We start from the raw sequence: 25635 nt of genomic DNA, 5'->3' as shown, positions 1-25635 counted from the left end.
AATGAGTATGTAAAAACTGTTGTGGAACCAATGCATTAGGATATGAGAATAGCAGACAACTTCAGAGGATTATCATCATCAGACCTAGTCTGGGAGAGACACCGCCTCTCTGCCCAGCAAAAATGCCCCACACGCCACAGCTGCAGCCAGACCCAAGGCTAATGACCTTGAGTAGGCTATAAGCCCCAGAGGCTAATGACTGAATAGGCTATCAGCCCCAGAGGCTAATGACATTGGGTAGGTTATAAGCCCCAGAGGCTAATGACATTGAGTAGGCTATAAGACCCAGAGGCTAATGACTTTGAGTAGGCTATAAGCCCCACAGGCTAATGACCTTGAGTAGGCTATAAACAACAGAGGTTAATGGCCTTGGGTAGGCTATGAACTCCAGAGCCTAATGACCTTGGGTAGGCTGTAAGCCCCAGAGGCTAATGACCTCGAATAGGCTATAAACCCCAGAAGCTAATGACCTTGAGTAGGCTATAAGCCCCAGAGGCTAATGGCCTTGGGTAGGCTATAAACCCCAGAGGCTAATGACCTTGAATAGGCTATAAACCCCAGAAGCTAATGACCTTGAGTAGGCTATAAGCCCCAGAAGCTAATGACCTTGAGTAGGCTATAAGCCCCAGAGGCTAATGACTTTGAGCAGGCTATAAGCCCCAGAGGCTAATGACCTTGAACAGGCTATAAGGCACAGAGGCTAATGACCTTGAGTAGGCTATAAACCCCAGAGGCTAATGACCTTGAGTAGGCTATAAGCCCCAGAAGTTAATGACCTTCAGTAGGCTATATGCCTCAGAGGCTACTGACCCTGAGTAGGCTATACGCCTCCCTAATAAACGAATGTTGGAGTATCTAATGCAGGTACAATCGTAGATAACATTTGACAGTATGTCATGACCCACACTGTGACACAGCAACACGAAAATAATGTGCATTAATAAGGCAATCAAAGCAGAGTTTTAAAAGTTACACAAAAGTTACTTCCCCTAGTAATTAATTGTGCAGTACTTTTAAAGTATTTCAATTAAAGAAGAAGTAATTAGTAACTAACGAATGACTAATTTTTGGTAACTTGCCCAACACTGGTTGTCAGTAGAGTGAGTCTCATGGTCTCATGGTTTCAATAACAGCAGTGAGCCGGGCGTCTGTCAGTCTCATTAATAAAACATATGTGTCATCTGCTAAGTCCAAATCATCTGATCCACCAGGCATCAATTTAGGAGTGAATGGGAGCAGTCTGAGCTTAAGTGGCTAGAATATGACCAACGTTGGGCAGTAAAGTAAAGTAAATGAATGCATTACTGTAATTTTATTTCCGAGTAACTAGTAATGTAAGGGATTACAATTTGCAAAACAGTAATTATATTACAGTTACTAATCCAAGTAACTTCAAGTTACTGCATTACTTTCTCCAGCGCTGGCACAGCACTAAAACGAAGTGTGGAGATAGGTCTGGCTATGCGAGACTACTGCGTCGCCAAAACACGATTAATTTTTTGTCCTATAGGAAAATAAATAAAAAGTATGCAGTTTGTCTGATTGTTCACTCCTCCAATAAGGTTAATTATTGTTCCAATAAAGTGGATTCAGTTCTAAAAGGAGCTGGCTAAATCATCACTTTACAGAAGAGGGGTTAGCGAAAGTAATATATAATGTAACGAGTAACGTAACTAATTGCTTTTGAAACCAAGTAATAATTAACTTTTAAAGGAGTAATCAGTTATAAGTAACTGGTTACACTTCCTGAGTAACTTGCCCAACACTGGTGGCTAGAATATGACACATGTAAGAATGTAGATGTAATATACTGCCTGAGTCTCAGGCAGTATATTACATCTATATTCTTACATGTGTCCTGAGATGAACTAAACATACGTCTTTATTTGGAGATCAGTTGAAAAAGTCGATCCGGAGCACAGCCCCCCAAAAATCTGCTATTTAAATTCCGTTTTCAGAAAATCTCATTCAACGGACACGTGTCTGCTTTATCAAAACTATGACATTAGACAGGAAGTAGTTTTGGGAAAATACTGTTGGACCTACAGAAAGCATTTGACACAGTAAATCATGATATCCTTCTGGGTACGCTCAGGGCTTTGTGTTTCAGCAGCACTTGTCTTAAGTGGGTGATGTCTTACCTAAGGGGTAAAGAACAAGTGGTGGATGTAAACGGCACTTTGTCCTCTCCTCTCCCCCTAAGCTGTGCTATTTCTCAAGGGAGCATTCTGGCCCAGAATGCTCGTTAACATAAAAAAAAGAGGACCCAGAATTTCTGGGTCCTCTCGTTTTTCTTATGTTAACGATATGAAGTCAGACTGTAATCTGTTTCTTTTTGCGGATGACTCGGCCCTCCTAGTCTCCCACCAGGATAAATCACAGGTAGAAAAACTACTCGGCAGTGAACTCCAGAAAATCAGCATATGTTTGTCAGACAATAGACCTCTTATGTAAACAGTTATTACGTATTTTGTGGGCGGAGCAGAAAGTGACAGCTAGCGGTTCAGCTGTCATAGAAATATGGAAGATCCGGATGTCTCCTCCACGTATGTTAAAGCTTTGCCAGCAACAGACAGGTTCATTTACACAAATAAGCTAACTCTTTCAATGGGGTGAGGTTTCCTGACCCGTACTCACTGTCAGGATGGGTCTAGGATACAACTACATTGCCAAAGTTGCAGTGCTGGACTTCTTCATAATATGAAGAAGCCACTAGGAATATTATTCCTAGTGGGAAAGCCCAGCGTCATACGGCACAAGACGTCTTTTTCCCTTATTCCGGGGATCTCTCTAGTTTCGATTTCACTTGTTTCCTCAGATGTTCTGCTACCATGCTGCGTGCGCAACTGCAGTGACATAACCCTGTGATGTCCACTCCAAATTGGTCTACAAGTTATGACTCCATCTTGGAAAAACTGAGTCGATACGTTTTGATTGAAATGCTAAACTAAAGAAATCTCCTGGTTTTAATATAGTAGTCGGTAACGCTTCAGTTCCAGCAAAAGAATAATTAACATACTTAGGCTGCATTTTGGATAATAAATTATAAAAGTCATCTCAAAGGTCAACCAAAAGGTAAAAATTGTAATTAGATTATCCTCGTTTTTAGACACAAGTGCCCTACAAATATTGGCAGGTGCAGTTATACAATGCCACATTGATTATGCCTGTACCTCCTGGTACACATCACTAAGACCCTAAAAAAGAAACTCCAGATGTCACAAAACAAATGAGTTAGGCTGATGTTATCACTCCATCTCAGAACTCACCTTCTCCCTGCCCACTTCCTTAGCCTCAAGTGGCTCCGAGTGGAGGAAAGAGTTACACATACTGTAAAAAAATGTGTATGGTCCACAGGATTTTACATCATGCGATACCAAAGTAGATTCAAAACTATTTCTCCAAGTTTAGTGATGTACACAGTTATTCCACCAGAGGGAGCTCCACTAGTCTTGTAGCTTGTACCCATACAATTCAAGCTGTATGGGGAGAAAATGTTTTTTATATTCAGCAGCTGTAATGTGGAATAAATTACCGGACAGCCTGAAGTTGATTAACTCCGTCATTAAATTCAAGTCCACCTTAACTCATTCACTGCCAACAACGTATGAACACGTTTTCAGAATCCAGCTGTTCCCTGCCAACAACGTGTTTACACGTTTTTGGCATCGATTTTTTTTTTTTGACGGTGGGTTGTGCATCTAAGCCTTTTACATCTCTTATATAATTATTGGAGCCACCGAACGTTTACAACCCATTCCACCGACCCACTAAGTGGCAACAGTGCTCGCCTGGCTAGAGGAAGGAAAGCATTTTTTTAACTTGTCAAGCCATTCTCAGCCCAGCCATTCTCCTTTTCGCGCTGATTGCTGGCGATGCGGGATTGCAAATTTACATAATAGATTCAGCCGATCTACTATGATCGGGTGATAGATTACAGTTGGAGGAACACACTTTGAAACACGCAGCATAAATATGACCAGAATCGCAAAAACTTCTCTCAACCAAAACTCCAAACGAGCGAGTCCTTCCCGACTTCCTCAAACAGCGGCCCAGACATGCAGGCACAGGAGAGCAGCAAAGCACTGACTGGTGACAAGCTTGTCCGCCCACGGAGGGCGGAGTTGAAGCAACTCGAGAGGGAGGGAGAGAGAGAGAGAGAGAGAGAGAGAGAGAGAGAGAGAGGGAGGGAGAGCGAGAGGGAGGGAGAGAGAGAGAGAGAGCGAGAGGGGGAGGGAGAGAGAGAGAGAGAGAGCCAAAAATGAATGGTTAAAGTGACAGTTCCATCCAATTTCACAAAAAGCCGTTTATCTCTGAATATTCTTTTTCACGCTAAAACCATGCTGTATTCAACTGCTAATGCTTACATAACTACTAACTCTACAAACTAACTCTTTTAGACAGAGAAAGTACACATTCTATTAGTACTTTTGAGATATTGTATGTTCACAAACTCCAAGCTGAAACGAATCCTCGGCTCTTATAAAATGAGCCATAATCCTCAAAAAACGGCTTGGCAGAAGCTACCTACAGCAAAAAAAAACGTCTGGCAGTCAATGTGTTAAAAAGCTGGCTGCATAATAGTTGGTCTTAAGTTTTTAACCCCTCTTACCATGTCCTTGTTTCTTGTAATTTTATGTTTTAATTATTTTGGTTTTCTTTGAAGCTGTATGTGACTGTTTTACTGTTGGAACCACAATGGAAATAAGCCCTCGGCTTTCTTGTGCTTTGTCCTTTTGACAGATGTGTGCTGTTGTGTTGTTCTTTATGTGCAGGCATAATTTGTCAATAAAGATTTCAATCAATCAATCAACCACAAGAAGACTACAGCGAGGCTAACACTGTTATTTGCTGGCCAACCATAAAGTAACACCCCAAATGCATTTGCATCTTAAAGGGATAGTTCAGTTTGTTTGAAGTGGGGTCCTATGAGGTACTCTCATACAGTCAGTGCACTGGGTAAAGCACTCTGGACACATCGCCCACCTAGATAGGAGAACTGCACTCCAGCTGCAACAGGCACAGAGAGCTGTCTGCTGAGTGTGATGGGGGCCAAGAGCAAAAACATACAAAACAACAGAAAAAATACATGAAATGCTTCCATACTGCTCACCTGGCATAATGCAAGTCTCCCACAAACCCTGAGATGCCAAGTTGACTTGAAAAGATGTCATTTACACCCTGTTTTTAGCTGAAATCGTCACTGTAGCAAGGTTGTACCCTAGTTGTTGAACTTTCAGCTGCTAGCTCCAGTGACGATTTCAGCTAAAAACAGGGTGTAAATGACATATTTTCAAGTCAACTTGGCATCACAGGGCTTGTGGAGACTTGCATTATGCCAGGTGAGCAGTATGGAAGCACTTTATGTATTCTTTCTGTTGTTTTGTATGTTTTTGCTCTTGGCCCCCATCACACTCAGCAGACAGCTCTCTGTGCCTGCCGCAGCTGGAGTGCAGTTCTCCTATCTCGGTGGGCGATGCGTCCAGAGTGCTTTACCCAGTGCACTGACTGTATGAGAGTACCTCATAGGACCCCACTTCAAACAAACTGAACTATCCCTTTAAAGCCATAAGGTGGCAAACAAGATCACTCTATTACCGTAAATAATTATATATTATCATTATGTTAATGACTTTTGTGTCACAGTTAAGGAAGACTGTGTTAAGTTGTGTTAAATTGCCTTATTGCCTGTATTGTTTTTACATAAGTTTACATTTGACCCACCAAAATTTTTCTTTGGCCATCAAATGTAGGGACTTGGTGGCCAGTGCTTAAACATATTAGCAGTCCTGCTGATAGTACTGCTCACCTGCTCGGCCCCCTGGTGGAAGCCAATTGCCATGTTGAGCGTGTTTTGTCGCTCATCCAGTGCGGCAGTCAGGGCGGTCCAGTCGTCCCGTAGCTGTGACGACACGGCAGTGATACGCTCCGCCGCATAGTGACCTGCCTCCGCCAGCCGCGTTGCCACAGTAACCACGCTGTCCACATTCACACTGCCGTTCTGCACACACACACACACACAAACGCATGCACACACACACACGCACGCACACACACACAAACACACACACACACACACACACACACACATATATATTGGATTGTAGTGCGCAGGAATGAGTCCGGAAGACCTGGATGTTAGCACTCCCTGGTTCTTACGTGTAAAAGTCAATGGGATTTTGTATGGGGGTTTTGGTTAAATGCTTGAAATAAGGTCTGTGGTTAACAAAGGTTTATCAAACAGTGAACTTTGTGTTTAGTAAGATAATCTTCACAAAGAAATTAGGAAAATTCAAAGGACTTCAAAAGAAAAGTCAAAAACGTGGTCCTCATTTGTAAAGATTATCTTGCTGAACACAAACTTTGCTGTTTCATAAATGTGAGACAGACCTTATTTGAAATAAGGTTATAAGGAAATAAGTTATTTCATGCATTTAACAAAAATTCCCATACAAAAATCCCATTGACTTTTACACGTAAGAACCAGGAAGTGCAGGGATTTCTTGGCACGCCTACAAAAATACATCACCCCTGTGATACTCTATTGAAATAAATCATTATTGATTTTCTATAAAAAAATATTAATATAAAATACAAGAAGCACTAAAACCAACACCTATTCGAGCTACATTACGTCAACAGCCAATTCCATGACTTTTTCCAAACTTTCAAGGATTTTTACTAATCGCATGACTTTTTCAAAACTTTTCCAAAACTTTCAAGGATTTTTTTTTTTACAAATTCCATGACTTTTCCAAAACCTTCAATGATTATTTTTTAATTCCATGACTTTTCCAAAACTTTCTAGGATTTCTTTTACCAATTCCATAACAAAGAGATTTTGAAAATCCATGAATTTTCAGGTTTTCCAAGACCATGGGAACACACACACACACACACACACACACACACACACACACACACACACAGTACCATGCAGTTGTTGGTGAAGTGTTGGTGTTGGTTCTGGAGGTCGAGGGCGTGCTGGTGGTTCAGGCCGACCTCGCCCACACTCTGAAGAAACAACTCCTTACTGTGAGAGATCCACTCTGACATCTAGGCGAGGGTCGAGAGAGATGCAGAGAGAGAGAGGGAGGGGGGGGGGGGGGGGGGGGGAGAGAGACAGGGGGAGAGGGAGAGAGACAGAGATATTCAAATTCAAGATTCATTTTAAAGGGATCTGCCAACATTTTTGGAGATTCGCCTATTTGCCATATTGCCAATATTAAATGTAGAATGTAGATTCCTTTATCTGTGTGAAGATAGCTTAGCACTACAATGGTAGTATATGGTACAAGTGCTTTCTCCATTCAGTTGCCCAAAATACAGTAAATCTACACACCGAGAACTAACAAAGAGTAACCGAACTACCAAAGAGTAACCAAAGTTACTTCCTCGCCATGATGCGCATGCGCTGTACTGATGATGTACAGATTTTTGTTTTCCTGTGTCTGAGCTTGTTTGTCTTGTTTGTTTATTGTTCTGCAAAAATTTGAAAATAAAATATATATTAAAAATATATATATATCAGAAATTCAGCACCCCCAGATAGGTGGAATGGAATGATCCTTGTTTCATAACCACATTTTGCGACTATTCGACTGTGAGATTGGAAATCGAATCAGGCTCAGTCGAATCATCGAATCGTCGACTATTTGGGGTCACCCCTAATAAAAACGTCACACACAATTTAGAACAATTGAACATTACTACATTTTCACAAAAGCATGAGCTAAATGACAAAATATAAATGTAAATATACACAATTAATAATAATAACCTCCCAGGTGCCTACAGGCTCCTTCCCTCACTGTCCAGGTGTCTACAGGCTCCTCGCTCACCTTCCAGCTGTCTACAGGCCCCTCCCTCACCTTATGGTGTCTACAGGCTCCTCCCTCACCTTACAGGTGTCTACAGGCTTTTCCCTCACCTTACAGGTGTCTCCAAGCTTTTCCCTCACATTACAGGTGTCTAGAGGCTCCTCCCTCACCTTACAGGTGTCCCCAGGCTCTTCCCTCGCCTTCCATGTGTCTACAGGCCCCTCCCTCACCTTCCAGGTGTCTACAGGCTCCTCCCTCACCTTCCAGTGCCTACAGGCTCCTCCCTCACATTGCAGGTGTCTACAGGCTCCTCCCTCACCTTGGCAGCATCCTGCTCGTACAGGTGCAGCTGCAGTGATTGGTCAAGGTGCAGCTTGCGTTGGCTCCAGCTGGTCAGCATTTGGCGCTGGGCGCTCTGCAGGTGGTCGAGGAGAGACGCCACGCTGGGCGCCACACTCTGGAAGTCTGCTCCCCCTGATAACCAGCTGTTACCATGGTTACTATCGCCAGGGGCGTCACCATGTGTGGGGCCGAGCCGCATGCGCTGGAGCAAGCTCCGCCCCTCACGGTCCAGGGCGTCGACGGGCGCTGCGGAAATGGTGCTGCGGAGTCTGCCATGTTCTTCTAGAAGTCTGGAGACACAAAACATCAGAACCAGCTTCAATCTGACAAAAGAGCGCTTTTTGACCAACTCAATGATAATGATGAGTAAGAAAATTCTGTCAACATCAGAATTATGCTTGTAGTTTTCCTTTTTTTGTCTTATTTTCAAATACAAAAAAAAACATTTTTTCCCCCTTTTTTTCTATTATTGAACGACAAAACATTATAAGAGGCAAATATGATGACTTTGTATTTTGTTGAACAGAGCAGGGATGACGTATTTTTATAGGCTAACCCAGAATTCACGCACTTCCTGGTTCCCTAATCGGGAAGTCAATGGGTTTTTTGTCTTGGGATTTTGTTTAAACTAGATTATCAGGCCTTCAAATCTAGTTTGGTGGGACTCCAGCCCAGTTTTTTTCTGGATTTTTTGTACTTGGCCAATTTTCACTTGCTTCCCCGGTCGCTGCACCCCCTCTGTCGACCTGGGGAGTGCCGTACTAACTGGTGGGAGGATCACGCTATTCCCAGCAGTTCCCTTCCAGAGGAGGCACTAGTGCAGCGACCATGACATACCCTTAATACGGCTTCCCACCCGCAGGACACCCGACCAAGCCGGAGGTAACACAGGGGCGCGAACCTGCGACCCTCGTGTTGGTAGACAGGGAATCTACCACTACACTACCCGAATGCCTGACTCGGGCCCGGTAATGTGTTGTGTGTGTACGGTCTGTGTGTGTTCTGAGCTTTTTTTGAAGGTTGGCATCAGTATCAGTCGGCCTCGGGATCGAGTATCAATACCGGAATAGATCCCAGTGTCTGTATCGGTATCGATATCGCTATTGGTATCAATATCGGTATCGGTATCGAAAGTCAAAATTTTGGTATCGTGACAACACTACCACTTGGCTCTACCACTAACGTTACCCAGCTAATGTAACGAACTAGCCGGTCGAACTAGCCATGCTTGTCAACCTGGGTGGTGAGCAAACACCGCACAGGCTATTAACGTTTAACGTTAGATAAACGAAACAAACTATCTGTTGTGAGACGAACATTTCCACAATTCAAAATGCAAGGCACATGGGTCTAGTAATGTAACGTTAGTTTACCTATCGAGTTTGTACTAGCATAACGCTGTTAATTTACCCAGCTGATCTCCCTTCACCCGGGATCATCCATGAATCCAACGTGTTTTCGTTTCAGGTGTTCATGCATTGGTACTTCCGTGTCATGCAAGATCGACTTTGCAGAGTTTGCACGTAAAATACTTTTTAGTTTTAGTTAACGTGAAGGGCTCTCATAATTTTGATGATTGGGGCGAGCGGCTTTCTCCCCTCAGCCATGTTGCTGCATGCGCCGCTCCTAACCACTGACCTAAAACATAACAGAGGAGAAAGCGAGTGACGTAGTATGCTCCGCGACAGCAGGGACGCCGGGGAGTGACGTAGCCAGCTCTGGGCTACAGCAACTGAGCTGCCGTCAGCTGTTTTGCAAACAAAACAGACGGCTCTGCGGCCCAACGAATCGATAATGAAATTCGTTGCCAACAAATTTAATAATCGATTTGTATCGATTTTATCGATTAGTTGTTGCAGCCCTACCCAGAACACACACAGACCTTACACAACACAATACCGGGCCGGAGTCCCAGCAAAACGTATTTGAAGGCCGCGCGTCCTGATAATCTAGTTTAACCAAAATCCCCATACAAAAATCCCATTGATTTTGAGATGAAGGAATCGGAAGTGCTGACATCTGGGTCTCAGGATTCCTGTGGTACTCTATAAAGGTCAGACAGAACATAATTTAGATTATCCAATCACAGTCGAGCATGATGACAAGCCCCGCCCCCTCGTCTCGTACCTGCGGGCCTCCTCGACGTCGGTTGGCTCGCCACCGCAGCTAAGCCCCACCTCCAGCGTCTCCAGCTGGGCCAGCAGTGTGGCCGCTGCGCCGGAGAACTCCTCCAGACCCAGACGCAGCTCAGTCCACTCCACATGGTCGTACTCAAGAGACCCCCCCAGGTCAGAGGTCAGCTGGGACGGGTCAACCAACCGAGACAATCCTTCTACTGACACCAAGCTAGTCTGAGAGAGACAGGCAGGGGGTCAGACAGGTCAGAGGTCAGCTGGGACGGGTCCAACAGGTGGACATTTTGCCTTCTCAGGTTAATTTCAGTTTTCAGTTTTTCCCAGTTTTGGTCAGCAAGAGCATTTTTTCTAGGATCCAGCATTATTTGGTAAGATATTTGTTTGGTTTGGTTTTGGATTATAAAGCAACCCAATTGCCAGAATAAAATGTTGGCATTTCACACGTCGGAAAACCAGGATATATCAACGTAAATTTGAAGCCCACTTTAATGTTATAATCATGTTTTCCAGTGACTCCAGAGCAAACCAGGTAACGAATAAAATAATATATTGTTTAATGTCACAGAGTGATATGTAAATTGACATGTGTTTGTCAGGGACCCCTTTGTTTACTTATGATATTGTAATTTACATCTTTGCTACAGAAAGTCAAACAGGAAGTGGGAGTGGCTTAGAGTTTATTATGACGGGGCATTTCCGCTGCGGGCCCCTCTCTGCCATTTGACTCTGTTAGTCTGATCAGGAAGCATGTATCGCTCCTGCTCTCCGGTTCCCTAGTTTTCCCTTTGTTTCCACGTGTATGGGTGTGACTGTGTGTGTCAGACTATTCTTTACCATTAGCCTCCCTAACCTACTGAACGGGAGCTGCCGATGGAGCTCCAGACTACCGATTGTCATCGCCCCATGCAGTAGAAGGTAGGCCGCTCCCATCGCTTTTGAGACTTCTGGTTTGATATGTCTGTGCAAAGACGTTCTGTGTTATGTGACAAGGTTTGGATTGTACTAGACACGAGCTTGATTATATTTTGAGAACCAGACACTCTATCACATTAATACAACTTTTTGTACAGCAGCTGTGTCTCCTGAGTTTTTATAATTTATAAATAAGTTAGTATGTCTCAGGAATTAAATTATTATTTTTTAATTTGTGGAAATATGCAATATGATGACAACATAGTATATCTATGAGAATCTGCAGAGTTCATTCAATCTGTTTGAACCAGAAATAGCTTTATTATCCCAGTTTGAAAAATGATGACATAATGAGTGGTGTCCCATTTACTAGGTAATTGTTCAAACCCTACCCCTTGTGGGTCTGTTTTGAAGGGCAAGGGGTAAAGCGAAGGACACTCAAAAGTGAGGGATAAGGGTAAAAATAAGAAATGGGATTGGTGTGTCTTTCCCATCCCTGTTGTAACATCAGTTCATAGGCCGTGTAGCCATGGCACTTTTTCCACGTGTAGAAACCCATGTAATCTTACAAACCGCACCAGCAGTCCTTTTACTATTGCTGGAGGATCCTGGAACTGCCAGTCGGCTGTTAAGAAAACTGAGACCGTTTCAGGCCATGCTCTATCTCAATCCCTCCACTTTCTAGCCCTCACAGAGACCTGGATCATACCTGAAAACAGTGCCACTCTAGCAGCTGCTTATTCTTTCTCTCACATCCCCAGAGCCTCTGGCTGTGGGAGAGGCACCAGACTCCTCATCTCACCCAAGTAGACCTACGCTGTCCAGTGTTTCCCCTAGAAAATCTTTCAGGCCTGGAGGGATTTCGAAACGTACCCCGACCGCAACGGTGGGGGCCCTCGCTGGCGACGCTAAACTTTTAGCTAACCTGTTCACATCTATGTTCGCAATGGCATCCCAAGTATCATCATACTATTATGGGATGCGGTTGTTGTATTATGGGATGTGCGTTTCCCAGGCAACGACACACGTTGACACGTTTTTGGAACAGTGCCACACGCTGGCACGATGCTCCTAAAAGCAAAATGCGTAATGTTTGAATGATTTGGCATCTTCTATTACTGTCAACACTGTCAACACCAGTATTGTTGTATTGTAATAATATGCCATAAAGGTTTATTGAAATTTTGGGGAGAGCAGGAAAAAAATATATATACTGTATATATATTTTTTCTGGCCTGGCGGGGGCGTCGATGGCCTGGTGGCCCGCCAGGCCTATAGAATGGTAGGGGAAACAGTGCTGTCACTCCTCTCTCTCATCTCTCTATATCCTCCTTGAATGCCATGCAGTCTCTGTAACCCTCCCTATCAAGCTCAACATTGTGGTGATCTACTGCCCACCTGGTCAGCTTGGTAACTTCCATGATGAGATGGATACCCTCCTCTCCGTGTTTCCTGAGGATGACACTCCACTCATTCTTCTGGGTGACTTCAACATCCAGGCGGTAACCCTGCAATCTCTGCCCTTCTTTAACTTTTTCTCGTCGTTCGATCTCCCTCTCTCAATCTCCTCCAACTCACAAGGCAGGGAACGTGCTTGACCTGGTCTTCACCAGATCCTGCTGCACCTCCAACCTCTTTGTAAACCTCTCCCTTCCCATCTTACCCCCAAACTGTCACCCACCATCCATTCACACCACGGCTGGACTGTAATGTATTCTTACCGGTGCAATGGCCGGCGGGCCGCTGCGAAGTGGGCCGGTCAGGTTGGTGAAAAAGTATGTATTATGTATTTGATTGGGCCGGTAGCAGCCCATTCAACATTATCTGTGCTGTTTACAACAAGCTCTGTGGCCATTAGTATCTGTTTCTGGGTGTACGAGGCGTACCTGAAGGCACCATGAGGGGCTCACCCACTCTTTACCGTGCAGAGCGAAGTAGACGCTCAATGGATTTTACGTGCAGATAGCGCGACTACGCTTCCTCAAAGTGCGGATGGCGTGACCGCAGTCCATTCAGGCGTCATTAATGAATGATTCTGGTCTCTGGAGTGGCCCTTAAGTTCGTCTGCGTCTCACTCGTTTGAGGTAAGTGTGGCAGCTATTTGAATTTGACCAAGCGATAGGATTCTGGGCTGGCTTGTAGCCTTGACGCGGTACACGCCAAACTCTATTAGAAAATGTGGCAATTTAACACACTGCCTTCCTTGATATCGGCAATCGCACCTCCTGGTAGAAAACTACCTAAAGGCCTTCACAAATTCGTAGAGCCTGCTGGTAAATTTGGCGTACATATGATCGACCAAGCACTACTTAATTTCAACAAAATGACAACTTTTAGGATTGGTGCACACTGCTAGGTAATCGATGAGTGAGCTAGCTAACGTAACGTTATTCATGGTGGTAGCCAGATGGGTTAAACGGCAACACGTTTATGTTATGATTTTCACGTTTTTATAACGTTTAGATTAATATCTAAACTGTGCTTATTAGAGTAACTTATAAACAATATTTCATTTCCAATGACTTGCTTGCTTGCTCCATCAAACACAGGCATGGAATGAGTTGAGTTGTAACAGACTATGGGGAAAGAAACATCAGACATATGGGAAATGTTTGTGTGGCTATATTATGTCCAAAGTAATCTACTCTATATTTTTTGGTTTTGAGTATCTAAGTTTTAGTTTAGTTTTATAGTTTCACCTATAACAATACTGATTCCTAGTGGTAGGGAGGGACGCCAACATGACAACAATCAATACACTTGTATTTGCGTTTAAAAAAAATCAGTGTTGTTATGTTTAGTACTGTACTTATGTCTATTTAATAAGTAAACATTGAGTTCTCACTGGGCACGTTTATTCAATACTGCAACATCATTACGCCTAAAACCCCTAGACCGGGTCATAACATGTGGCTTTATAAGTAAATCCCCAACCCATGCGAGTGCGAGCGAAGCGAGCGCGAGCTCGAAAAATTGGGCCGATTCGAAATTGTGGGCCTGTCTGACACATGGCAGGTAGCTTTTTTGGTCCCAGTCCAGCCCTGATTCACACTATCACCTCCGGGCGCAACCTAAAAACTCTCTCACCTACCTCCCTCTCTTCTGCTCTCCTCTCCTTTCTTCCTTCAGCCGAGCAGTTCTCTCTCCTGTCCACTGAGGAGGCCTCCACTACTCTTCTATCCTCTCTTGATTCTCTCTACCCACTCACCACTAAACCTGCTCCATCCATGGTAGCTCAGGAGGTAGAGCGGGTCGTCCACTAATCGTTTGAGATAAAAGAGGTCAGTGATTCGGTCCGCGGCTCCTCCACTCTCCATGTCGGTGTGTCCTTGGGCAAGATAATGAACCCCAAATTGCTCCCGATGGCTGTGCCAGAACCCTGCGTGTTAGCTTGCCGCCATTGGTGTATGAATGTGTGTGAATGGGTTAATGTACCTACTGATTGTAAAGCACTTTGGATAAAAGCACTATATAAATGCAGGCTGTTTATTTGCAATTCCATCCACTCCCCCTGCTCCTTGATTGTCTGAATCTCTGCAAACTCATCGAACAGACCTTCGTGCAACTGAGAGGAAATGGAGAAAATCACAGCACCCTGACGATCTCTCTGCCTACCACCTCATCCTCTCCAACTTCACCTCTGCTGTGTCAACAGCAAATACTTCCTTCATCACTGAAGTCTTCTGCCTCCAACCCCAGGAAACTGTTTTCCACCTTCTCCTCCCTCATCTCCCTCCCTCCCCTCCCCCTCCCTTTCAGCTGATGATTTTGTCACCTTGCTTCCTTCTCTCCCCTCTCCCCTGAAGATGTCCTTAAACGTATCAGGTCTAACCAAGCCACCTCCTGCCCTCTTGATCACATTCCTTCCTCCCTTCTCCCTTCTAAAAAAAATAGCAGGATATGGGACCTTTAAAAACCATGATGACAGCATTACCTCAAAGCTGAGCTTGGCACTGCCCAGGTTAGTCTTGTGCTTCTGCCAGAAGGTGTCGGGCTTGATGAGCAGAGCAGAGCTGATGGAGGAGCTGAAACTCTCCTGAAGGGTCCTCAAGACTGGCTTCACACTGTCCCACTTACTGCCCCGCATGTCCACCACCACCGTGAAGCCCCGCCCACGCACGTCATCACTGGGAGAGAGACAGGCAGAGACAGGCAGAGAGAGAGAGACAGGCAGAGAGAGAGACAGGCAGAGAGATGCCAGAGAGAGACAGGCAGAGAGACAGAGAGAGACAGCCAGGCACAGAGAGAGACATGCAGAGAGGGAGAGACAGAGAGAAAAACATCAGAGAGAGACAGGCAGAGGCAGAGAGAGAGACAGAGAGAAACAGGCACAGAGAGATAGGCAGACAGAGAGACAGGCAGACAGAGGTAGGCAGAGAGAGACAGACAGGCAGAGAGAGAGAGACAGACAGGCAGAGTGAGAGAGAGACAACAGACAGAGAGAGAGACAGACAGACAGGCAGAGTGAGAGGCAGGCAGAGATAGAGACAGGTACAGAGAGAGACCGGCAGAGAGAGAGAGACAGACAGACAGGCAGAGTGAGAGACAGCCAGAGAGAGAGAGACAGGCAGAGAGAGACAGACAGACAGGCAGAGTAAGAGAGAGACAGACAGGCAGACAGAGAGAGAGACAGACAGACAGGCAGAGTGAGAGACAGGCAGAGAGACAGCACTGGCTTCACACTGTCCCACTTACTGCCCGCATGTCTACGACCACTGTGAAGCCCCGCTCATGCACGTCCTCACTGACACACAGAGACCCCTAACCAGTGTTGGGCAAGTTACTTTCAAAATGTAATATACTACATATTACTAGTTACTTTCATTTGAAAGTAATATGTTACTTTACAATATTACTGTCTGTGTAGAATAACTCATTACTTATTACACTATTTTTGCATTACTTTCACCAAAATAACAGCAGGAGCAGAATGACATCGCCTCCCCGGAACCATCCTGAAAAATAATGTAGGGGCCCTAACCCTAAATCACCCACATCCCCCCAGCCACTCCCCTTACCCACCACTCGAACCCCGACTCTCTACGTCTTTCCTCATCTCTAGCTATGGCCCCTTTTCCCTAGACCTGCCCCTTTCCCTTACCACACCCCCCTCCCACCACTCACACCCCCTAGCCACTCCCCCTACCCACCCCTCGAATCCTGATGCTCTATGACCATCCTATCCCTAGCTATAGCCCTTTTACCTAGCCCCTCCCCCTTCCTTGATGGAAAGGATGGTCACAGTGACCTTGAACTTTGACCACCAAAATCTAATCAGTTCATCCTTGAGTCCAAGGGCCCTATCATCGCAAAAGCGATAATTTAGCGTTTGCGCTCGCCGCACGCACATGCCTGTTATAATTGTACTGGACATAGGCGTGCCACATGCCAAACCAGCCGTTTCGGCGCAAAAATGTGGTGATAGATGGCATTATCCTATCGTCAGCAGCGTGCAATTACTTTGCGCGAAGAGCTTTTAAAAGCACCTCTTACGTGCTAAATACCCCGCTGCACTTGAGCGCACCATAATCTCCATGCTGCGCAGCGCAGTGCAGAGTGAAATTCCTTTTGGATATGTCATTACGCACAGACATACCACCCCAGGACATCAAATTCTGCTGCTAAAATTAGCAGATAATTCAGTGAGGCAATCAACTACTGTATAACTCACTGAGAAAATGTTCACATCGCGAAGAGGAAAATGAATTGAGAAAACTTGTTGGACAATGGACATTAGCCTACTTGCAATAGGCTATTCACCTTCACCTATCCCATAACCCGGAGGGTCGTTGGCACCACAGACGATCTGTCAACAAGCGCTCTCCATCTCTCTCTGTCCTCGGCACGAGTGAGTCAACTCATGGAGAGAATGACAGAATATTGCATGCCTCGCGCAAACAGCGATTGCGAGATGGGAATAATCCACAGACCTTGTTATGAGCAGCTTCACGTAGGAACTATAGCAGCTAGCGGATGTAGTTCAGTCTAAAGAAAATAGTTCCTACATGAAACTGCTCACAACAAGGTCTGTGGATTATCTTGAATAACCAGGTCATGATTTCTGGAAAGAGACAATGCTGTTGAGTTTTTCAAATGTATGCTTTTGTTGCTTTGAGCACCACAAGCCGAGTGCCATCAAGTTCCATTGTATTGGAGAAAAGGCTGACACCTCTAGGGCCGATATCTCCAAAGCTCAGGCAACTAACACAAAACAATGTAGATGGATAAATAGCACTACAGATGAGAGGAAAAATATGTATTTTGGATTTTAGGGTGAGCTGTCCCTTTAAGGTAAATACACAGTTTACGCATACACATTTTATTTACTTACAGTCAAGGCTGGGTGGATTATATGTATGCCGAATTGAGTGGCACCTGGAAATTCATTATGGTGTAGCTTTGTGGATAATCAAGAAACTTTAAGTTTACAGGCAGCTCGGATGCTGCATGCAGCAGACAGCTGCTCGTATCTGCCACACGTCTCCCTGCAAGGCACTAACATTCATATAATAGTAGTGGATGTAAATGTGCATAATTTCGCATTCTCTTTTGCAGATTTACAAAAAATTCTGTAAAAATGTATGATACATTTGGATGGAAACCCAACTACAGTCTTCCACTCCGGCCTCAAGTCCCAGCTCTTCTCCACTGCCTTCTCTTAGTCTCCATATCTGTCTGCTGTCTGTTGCACCATTGTAGAGATTGTGTATTTACGTCCTGTTCACTAATGTCACCTCCCCCCCGTGTTTATGTTGTGTAAAGTGTCTTTGAGATCTTGAAAAGCGCGATATAAGCTCCATTTATTATTATTGTTGTTATTATTATTATTATTATTATCATTACCTGGGTATGGTAGACAGGTAGGTGACCAATCGGCTGAGGTCTTCCTGTTTTATTCGATCGTGATTGGTCCTGGCAGGGAAGGTGAGGATTGGCCCGCCCCTTTTGTCCCGCCCACCTGGAGCAGAAACGAACAACCTGGTTTCACTACAGTGTGTGTGTGTGTGTGTCTGTGTGTGTGTGTGTGTGTGTGTGTGTGTGTGTGTGTATGTGTGTGTGTGTGTGTGTGTGTGTGTGTGTGTGTGTGTGTGTGTGTGTGTGTGTGTGTGTGTGTGTGTGTTTGTGTCACCTGACACGAAGGCCACTTTCTCTCTCAGCACCGTCAGAACATCGACCGCCCGAACACACTCTGTTTTACCTGGAGAGAGAGAGAGAGAGGCTTCTGATTAGAGTATCCATAACAGAAACTGTGTGTGAAGCATCTGCCTGTTAGTGTAATCCATTATCAGCTCACTCCCACACGCGCACACACGCACACACACACGCACACACAGACACACACACACACACACACACACACACACACACACACACACACACACACACACACACACACACACACACACACACACACACAGAGTCTCTACGGTTGCCAGTTGTGACTTTGATGTGTTGCCAAACTCAACTGGATAACCCCAGGTCCAAAACACACATTTTAATACCTTTATGTGTGTTCACATTTAGACAAAAAACACAAACACAAACAACAATAGAACACAAACAATAATAGATGCACAAACAATGGGAAATCTCATAATGTATCTAGTCTGGGTCTATGGATAAAGGAAACAGCGCCTCCTCCAAATATGGCGACTGCCAATTAATTAAGCAGACAAGCATTAAAAAGCTGCAGGTTGCTTATAATGATTGTATGAGAGTTCTACCGTAAATTCCGGACTATAAGCCGCACCTTTTTCCCCGTTTTTTGGCCTTTTTTGGCCCCTGCGGCTTATATAATGGTGCGGCTTATCTATGGATTTTTTCCAAAAAAAAAATCTCTCTTTTTTAGCACTCTTTCTAACTATAAATCCACTTCTGTTTTAATTTCCTCTCTTGCCCTCTTTTCACCACACTGTATGACACTGTATGACACTGTATGACACTGTATGACACTGTATGACACTGTGTGCACTGTAAATAACAACACAGGTGGTGTTGTGTTATGTTGTTTTGTTGAAATGTTAATAAATGGGAGCATTACATATGGTAATTAAACATTAAAACACAATAAAAAAAAAAAAAAAAAAAAAAAAATACCATTAAAACACCCGCGGCTTATAGTCCGGTGCGGCTTATATAAGAAAAAAATAGTCAACTTTGCAGGTGCGGCTTATACACCGGTGCGGCTTATAGTCCGGAATTTACGGTACTTAGAAAACCCAGATGGTCGAGTGCCAGTCAATTGTTTTGTGAAGTAGGAGTGTGCACTTTTCATGCTCTTCTGAGAAATCTGACGTTTAAGTTTATTTGTCGTTTGAATGTATCTCATAATTTGATTATCATGCTGCTGACTCAACCCAGTTTCAGTAGTGTGAAATACCAATCGTACATTTGGAAACACTGGTATAGTGCCTTACTGTAGTGTTCTGATTGTTTTATTTTTTGTGTTTTAAATGTAGTTTTTTTTTTTTTTTCTTGCTTGTGTGTCTTCTTATTGGACCTATGTGTCTGTCAATAAAGAGTTGATTGATTGATTGATTGATTGATTGATTGCAGAAATGGAGCAGAATCCCCCCCCCCCCCCCCGTTGTTATTTGGATTTATCTAAATGTCTGTGGAGAAAATGGACGCGGAACTTACTTCCGGGGCAAATTACATCACGAAAAGTCACGTGCCTGTTCAGCTCTATTGTTTTATTGTAATAATATGCCATAAAGGTTTATTGAAATTTTGGGGAAAGCAGGTGGGAAAAAAATAAAATAATAATAATAATGTTGTTGTTGCATTTCCTCTTCTGGCCTGGCGGGGGCGTCGTTGAATGGTAGGGAAAACACTGGAACCGGAAGAACAAATACAAATGCGTCTGACATGGAGGACAAAAAAGTTGGCGTGGTAAGGTGAATAATCCAATTTGATTTTCAGTGCCTTATTGTTTTAATATTAGATTTTTATCAAATTTTGTATGATTTTGTTTATGCTCAAATGTAGCCCCCGTGGCTAGTGATTAGGACCAAAACAAAAAATAAAACTGGTAAAAAAAAACTTTTTTTTTAAATTTCGTTTCGGTCCGAGTGAAATGTTATGTCTCTCCTGATTCTAAATATAGTTGAATCGCTTGGTTTGACCAAGTAAAACTATTTTTCTAAGCTTTTTATGAAATGTAGCTGGAAAAATTAATGATTAATTAATGAAATCCCTTGGTTTGTATGGTTTGTAGGGATGTCACAATATATCGTCCCACAATATATCGCGATATCAAAACGTGACAATATGTATCGTTGAGATGAAATCTCATATCGTCAGAAAAAGAAGCTGAACATGGTGGCACTGATCTGCATCTGATTGTATGCTCGCTCTCCTTTTCATTGCTTTGTTTGAACAGACGAGGGACGTTACAGACACGGAGGATGAAAATGGTGAAATTACTCAAATTAGCGTGGAGGATGCCCCCTCAACTTACAAATCGATTGGGGGAAAAAAAAAGTTAAAATATCGTATCGTATCGTTATCGTGAACCCAATATCGTGTATCGTATTATATCGTGAACTGAGTGTATCGTGACAATCCTAATGGTTTGTATGCTGATTGCAGAAGAGGACATGACTTTGGTGCTATACAGCGATCCCAGGATGTAGGCTATTAAAAAGAATGGGACACGTGTTTGTGACGTTAAAATTAAATCCTTACACAGAACTTTTGTGCACCCACATGCATACACGCAACCGAGAGCACTGTATGACGAAACGCGCAAATTCAACAATTTGGTTTTCAGCGTGTATGCGAGGCTCTGTGTTTGTGCCCTCGAGAGCTGCCGTAGAACAGGAAGTGGGGGACTTTGTTGTTGACAGAGACAGAGCCGGTGTTAACTCGTAGTGTGCTTAGTGCTAACGCTAGGCGCTAACTGAGAATAAATGTGGAAACGTGTTATAACGTTACAGCCTGACTCTCGTTTATTGTTTTATTAGCAAAGTGTAAGTAATAGGCGGACCCGGACACTCGGCTACATCACTATAGCCCTTTTCAGACAAGTCATAAGATGCTCTACAGTGTTCATTCGGATAAATTGGCTCGCTGCTCTTCCTCAAACCTGGAGCAACACGGCCACCATCAGCGAGGAAGAGGAAGAGTTGCGACGCATGTACAACAATCACTTGAGCAATGTTCATTCGGGATCCTAGTCTCACCTGGACTGGAGCTGAGCAACTCTGCATCAGCGTTTAAGAGCTGTGACGCACTGCGAGCAGAAAAAATAAACAATCTGCGTGGGTAAGTGAGCCCAAAAAGTTATGCCTCTACGTTTTTATGTGTTTCATAGCGTAGGCTATGCTATGCAATGCTGTGAGAAATATACAATAAGTTGCTGCTGCATAAATAAAGGTTTTATTATCATTTGGTATGGTTTGGAAAATTCTGTATTTTTAATTACAATTAATCGATTGATTGATTGTTAACGTTACCAATGATCGAGTTTGGAATTTGCGGAAAATGTGCATCCCTAATCTGAACAGACACTCCATCTGTACACATTATTTAACTTACAGGATGTTTGCTTGAGCATACATCCTGCTGCATTGCCTGTATACAGTATATGTCATCACCATGTGTCATTTCTGTGAGAAAAATGTCTTAGATAGATTACCTTATTACAAACCCCAAGACAAAATGATGTTAAAGTCCCTGGAAACCAAAATCCACAAAAACGTTCTATGTTATTTAGGGTCTTATGTGAGTAATTGTGTGCCTCAGCTAAGTATGAGCCATTACTTTCAACCCAAAGCCCGAAAATCGCCACTTTTCTACAAGGTCTGGATTTCCACTTCCTCATTAAAGAGAGCAGTGCGTGAGGTGCTCAAATGCAAAATCTTATGACATCATAAGCTCTATATAACCTTTGTACACGTGCGCAACCCGCCCTTCTCCTTTTGTCCGTTCTTCTTGCCCCCACAGCGCTCGCTCAGTGTCTGTCTGTCTCCCTCCCACTCTGTGTGCTGTGTCGAGCGCTATGCTGCCTGCTCTCTCTCTCTCTCTCTCTCTCTCTCACTAGTCCCGAGAGAGAGAGCCTGGTGACGCGAGGTTACTGTCAGTCACACACACACACACACACACACACAGAGTAGCGCGGTGCAGTCGCAGCGACAGTCTCTTCAAGATTCAAGATTCAAGATTCAAGATTTTTATTGTCACTCCATGGTACAAGTATCACGTGTGAAATTCTTGTGCTGTGGACTCCGTTTACAACATAGTACAAATATAACAGGGCATATGAGTGCAAAAACAACAAGAGACACAACAAGCAATAAGGCAGTATAGTGATAAGACAAGTCAGAGACAGTGGCATATTCACTGCACATAGGTGCACATGTCATGTGCATACTTTAGGCGTGCTTAAACATTTTAAATTCGGCGTATTTGACATACAGGTGCAAATAGCATATTCCTTATTAAACATACAATTAAACTCTGCGTTTTAAATTCGGCGTATTTGACATACAGGTGCAAATAGCATATTCCTTAAATTAAGTATAAACATACAATTAAACAGTAGACATACGTAATGGTAGCAGCTACAGTATGGTACAGTACGGCTACTACACTATTTGTGTATGTTAAGGAGTTAGAATTTCTAACACAAAAAGCATTAACATTTCAGCATCTAAATAGACACGCCTTGTTTGGGCATGAGCTCATTGAGTAAATAGAAAAAAGAAAAATATATATATATATATATATATTAACACGTTCACTGCCAATGGCGAGTTGACTCGTCAAAAAAATTCCAACGGTTCACTGCCAATGACGAGTTGAGACGTCAAAAAAAAAAAAAAAAAAATTTGACGGTGCTACGTGGATCAATGCCCCCCACGTCTCCTATAAAAATATTGGAGCGACCGAACGTGTACAACCCATTCCACCGACCCACTAAGTGGCGACAGTGCTCTCCATTCTAGAGGAAGGCAAGCAAAAAGCAATGTGAGGAAGCCATTCTCATGAAAATGGATTGGCGAAAACGCTTTCGCGCTTGGGAGCTGGCGGTGGGGTTTTGCAAATTTGCATAATAGATTACGGGTGGAACACACTTTGAAACACGCAGCATAAATAAGACCAGAATCGCAAAAGCTTCATCAAAGCTCTCAGAACCCCAAGAAACGAGCGAGCCCATCCATCCAGACTTGCCCAGCGGCCGCCAGGCAGACAGGCAGACAGGCACAGCAGCAGGCTGCTCAAACTCGCAGCAGCAGCAGAACACTCGCTTGTGACAAACGCTGCTGAAAGCCACCAGACACGCCCACGGAGGGAGGAGTTTGAAGGAGAGGGTGTTCAGAACTATATTGTTTAGATGTCTGATCTCTCACTGATGCCAAAAATAAATGGTTAAAGTGACTGTTCTGCCTGTTTGATTGAATTTCACAAAACTGCGATTATCTCAGCTTTCAGTCTCAGACGCTGAAACCATGCTGTACTCAACGGCTAATATCTACATAACTACTAACTCTACAAACTAACTCTTTTAGACAGAGAAAGCACACATTCTATTAGTACTTTTGTGAACTTTGTGTTCACAAAGTCCAAGCAGAAAATAATCCTCGGCTCTTGTAAAATGAGCCAGAATCCTCAAAAAAAACCTCTGGCAGAACCTACCTACAGTAAAAAAAAAAAAGGCTGGCAGTGAATGTGTTAACTGATAGACCGACAGCAATAACCGAACAACGACGTTAGCGACGGTTAATCGATTAACGGTTAACCATTGACATCCCTAGTTGCGACGTTCATCATCGTTCAAATTTGGCTGGTGGCTTATTAACATAGGTTCCTGTGATGTGATGAACTCAAAATGCTAAATAATAAAAACATATTTCTGGTTTCCAGGGACTTTAAGTCAATATTTTAGTGTTTGCACTGCATAACTGTAACGCTTTGAGTCTGGCTGCTCACTTTCTCAGACCATTGTTCACAGTCTGTCATTATCTCACATATACTACAGACATACACACATACTACAGAAAATGTAAGACACAATGTACTAACTTTTTTCTTTCTTTTCCCCCTATTTTATACAGTGAGATCAAGTTTAAAAAAATTGTCTCACTACAATGAAATGGCTATTATGGGGACTAACATAATCACACATGAATACAATTGGGCTTATTGAATCCACAAGAGTCTCAGCTTTCCAGTCATATCCGATTTATGCTATTCCAAGACTGTTTAAGGACCCAGTATGCAGAAATATTCAAATAGAATATGTGAAAATAGCATTTTTATACTGCATGTAGGGATGCCACGGTGTGAACATTTTCACACCGAATAATAAGCACGTGACCTCACCGGTATTACCGGTTTCACCGGGAAATGTAAACAATAGGATTGTTAGTTCCTACTAGTGCATGTTGTTCCCGGGAACAATAACAGTGAGACACCAGTCGGGTATCCTTAGCAGCTAGACTAGAGCGAACGTTACGTTATATGTATGTTGATAATACAAGTTTTAAAGTAAGCAAGAGTCTATGCTTTAACCGTCCATTCTGTAGGTTCATAGAGACAAGACGCACGCTGCTGCTGTGTAAAGTACTAATGTTAGCATGCATGGACGCTCACAGTCATACAACACTGGCTGCATCACAACTCATGGCTGCATCTGACTCAAGACAACTTTTCAGACGCCCCTTGGAGACAATCTTTCTCAAAAGAAACTAACGTTTTCTGACATGGGATTAACAATACCAGCACCCAGCAGTAAGCAGGCAATGACTGAATGCTGGTAAGTCCTCCCTCCCGTTAGCATTGATGCTAAGTTAGCATCGACTTTTCGCTGTGGAAAAAAAGGCACATTTCCAGAGATGGCCCGCAGTGACAACAGTATGCACACGCATGCAGGCTTAGCTAAGGGTCTTACCTACATGTGTATGAGGAGGGCATCATTTGTGTTCATAAGATGTATAGCGTTAACTCACGTTAGTTGCTGGTCTAACCATAACAGCGGAGCCACACTGCAGCCGAGAGGGAGCGCTTGTAATTTACACCGGCGCACGCTGAAACTGCGGAGTTTTCCTTTCAATTCTTCCTCCTTAAAAACAAAAGGTGTTACCGGTGGCCGTGGGCACGTTATGTAATCGGTGTAATCCCCAACACCGTGTAACACCGGTAACACCTAAAATCGTGGCAAGCCTAACTGCATGCAAAACAACAATAATAATTTGTGTGTGTGTGCCAAAAACTGCATGGGATTAGCATAAAATGGGCATGTCTGTAAAGGGGATACTTGTGGGTACCCATAGAACCCATTCTCATTGAGATATATTGAGGTGAGAGGTCAAGGGAGCCCTTTGAAAATATGCCATGCCAGTTTATTTAATCCTTCCCAACAAGCTAGCATCACATGGTTGGTAGCAATGGATGCCTTAGGTCTTCTAATTTCATATGCTAGC

The 25635-nt window shown here is 43.6% G+C and overlaps 1 protein-coding gene across 1 annotated transcript in view; it reads right to left on the bottom strand.

Moving 5' to 3' along the window:
• Positions 1-15311, bottom strand: part of LOC310772708 (kalirin-like) — a 141042-nt gene extending 125731 nt beyond the window's left edge. Inside the window, exons 1-5 of the mRNA XM_083632583.1 lie at positions 15144-15311; positions 10290-10513; positions 8140-8452; positions 6934-7056; positions 5810-6001 (exon numbers count right to left, since the gene is read on the bottom strand). Of these exons, the coding sequence (XP_083488709.1) occupies positions 5810-6001; positions 6934-7056; positions 8140-8452; positions 10290-10513; positions 15144-15296 (1005 nt within the window). The 5' untranslated portion in view covers positions 15297-15311. The remainder of the gene's footprint in view (positions 1-5809; positions 6002-6933; positions 7057-8139; positions 8453-10289; positions 10514-15143) is intronic.
• Positions 15312-25635: the final 10324 nt, after the last annotated feature.

The sequence above is a fragment of the Poromitra crassiceps genome (assembly GCF_964638095.1).
Source record: "Poromitra crassiceps genome assembly, chromosome: 3".
Taxonomy (NCBI): Eukaryota; Metazoa; Chordata; class Actinopteri; order Beryciformes; family Melamphaidae; genus Poromitra; species Poromitra crassiceps.
The sequence above is the reverse complement of the archived record's forward strand: the minus strand, read 5'-3'. Positions and strand labels throughout refer to the sequence as shown.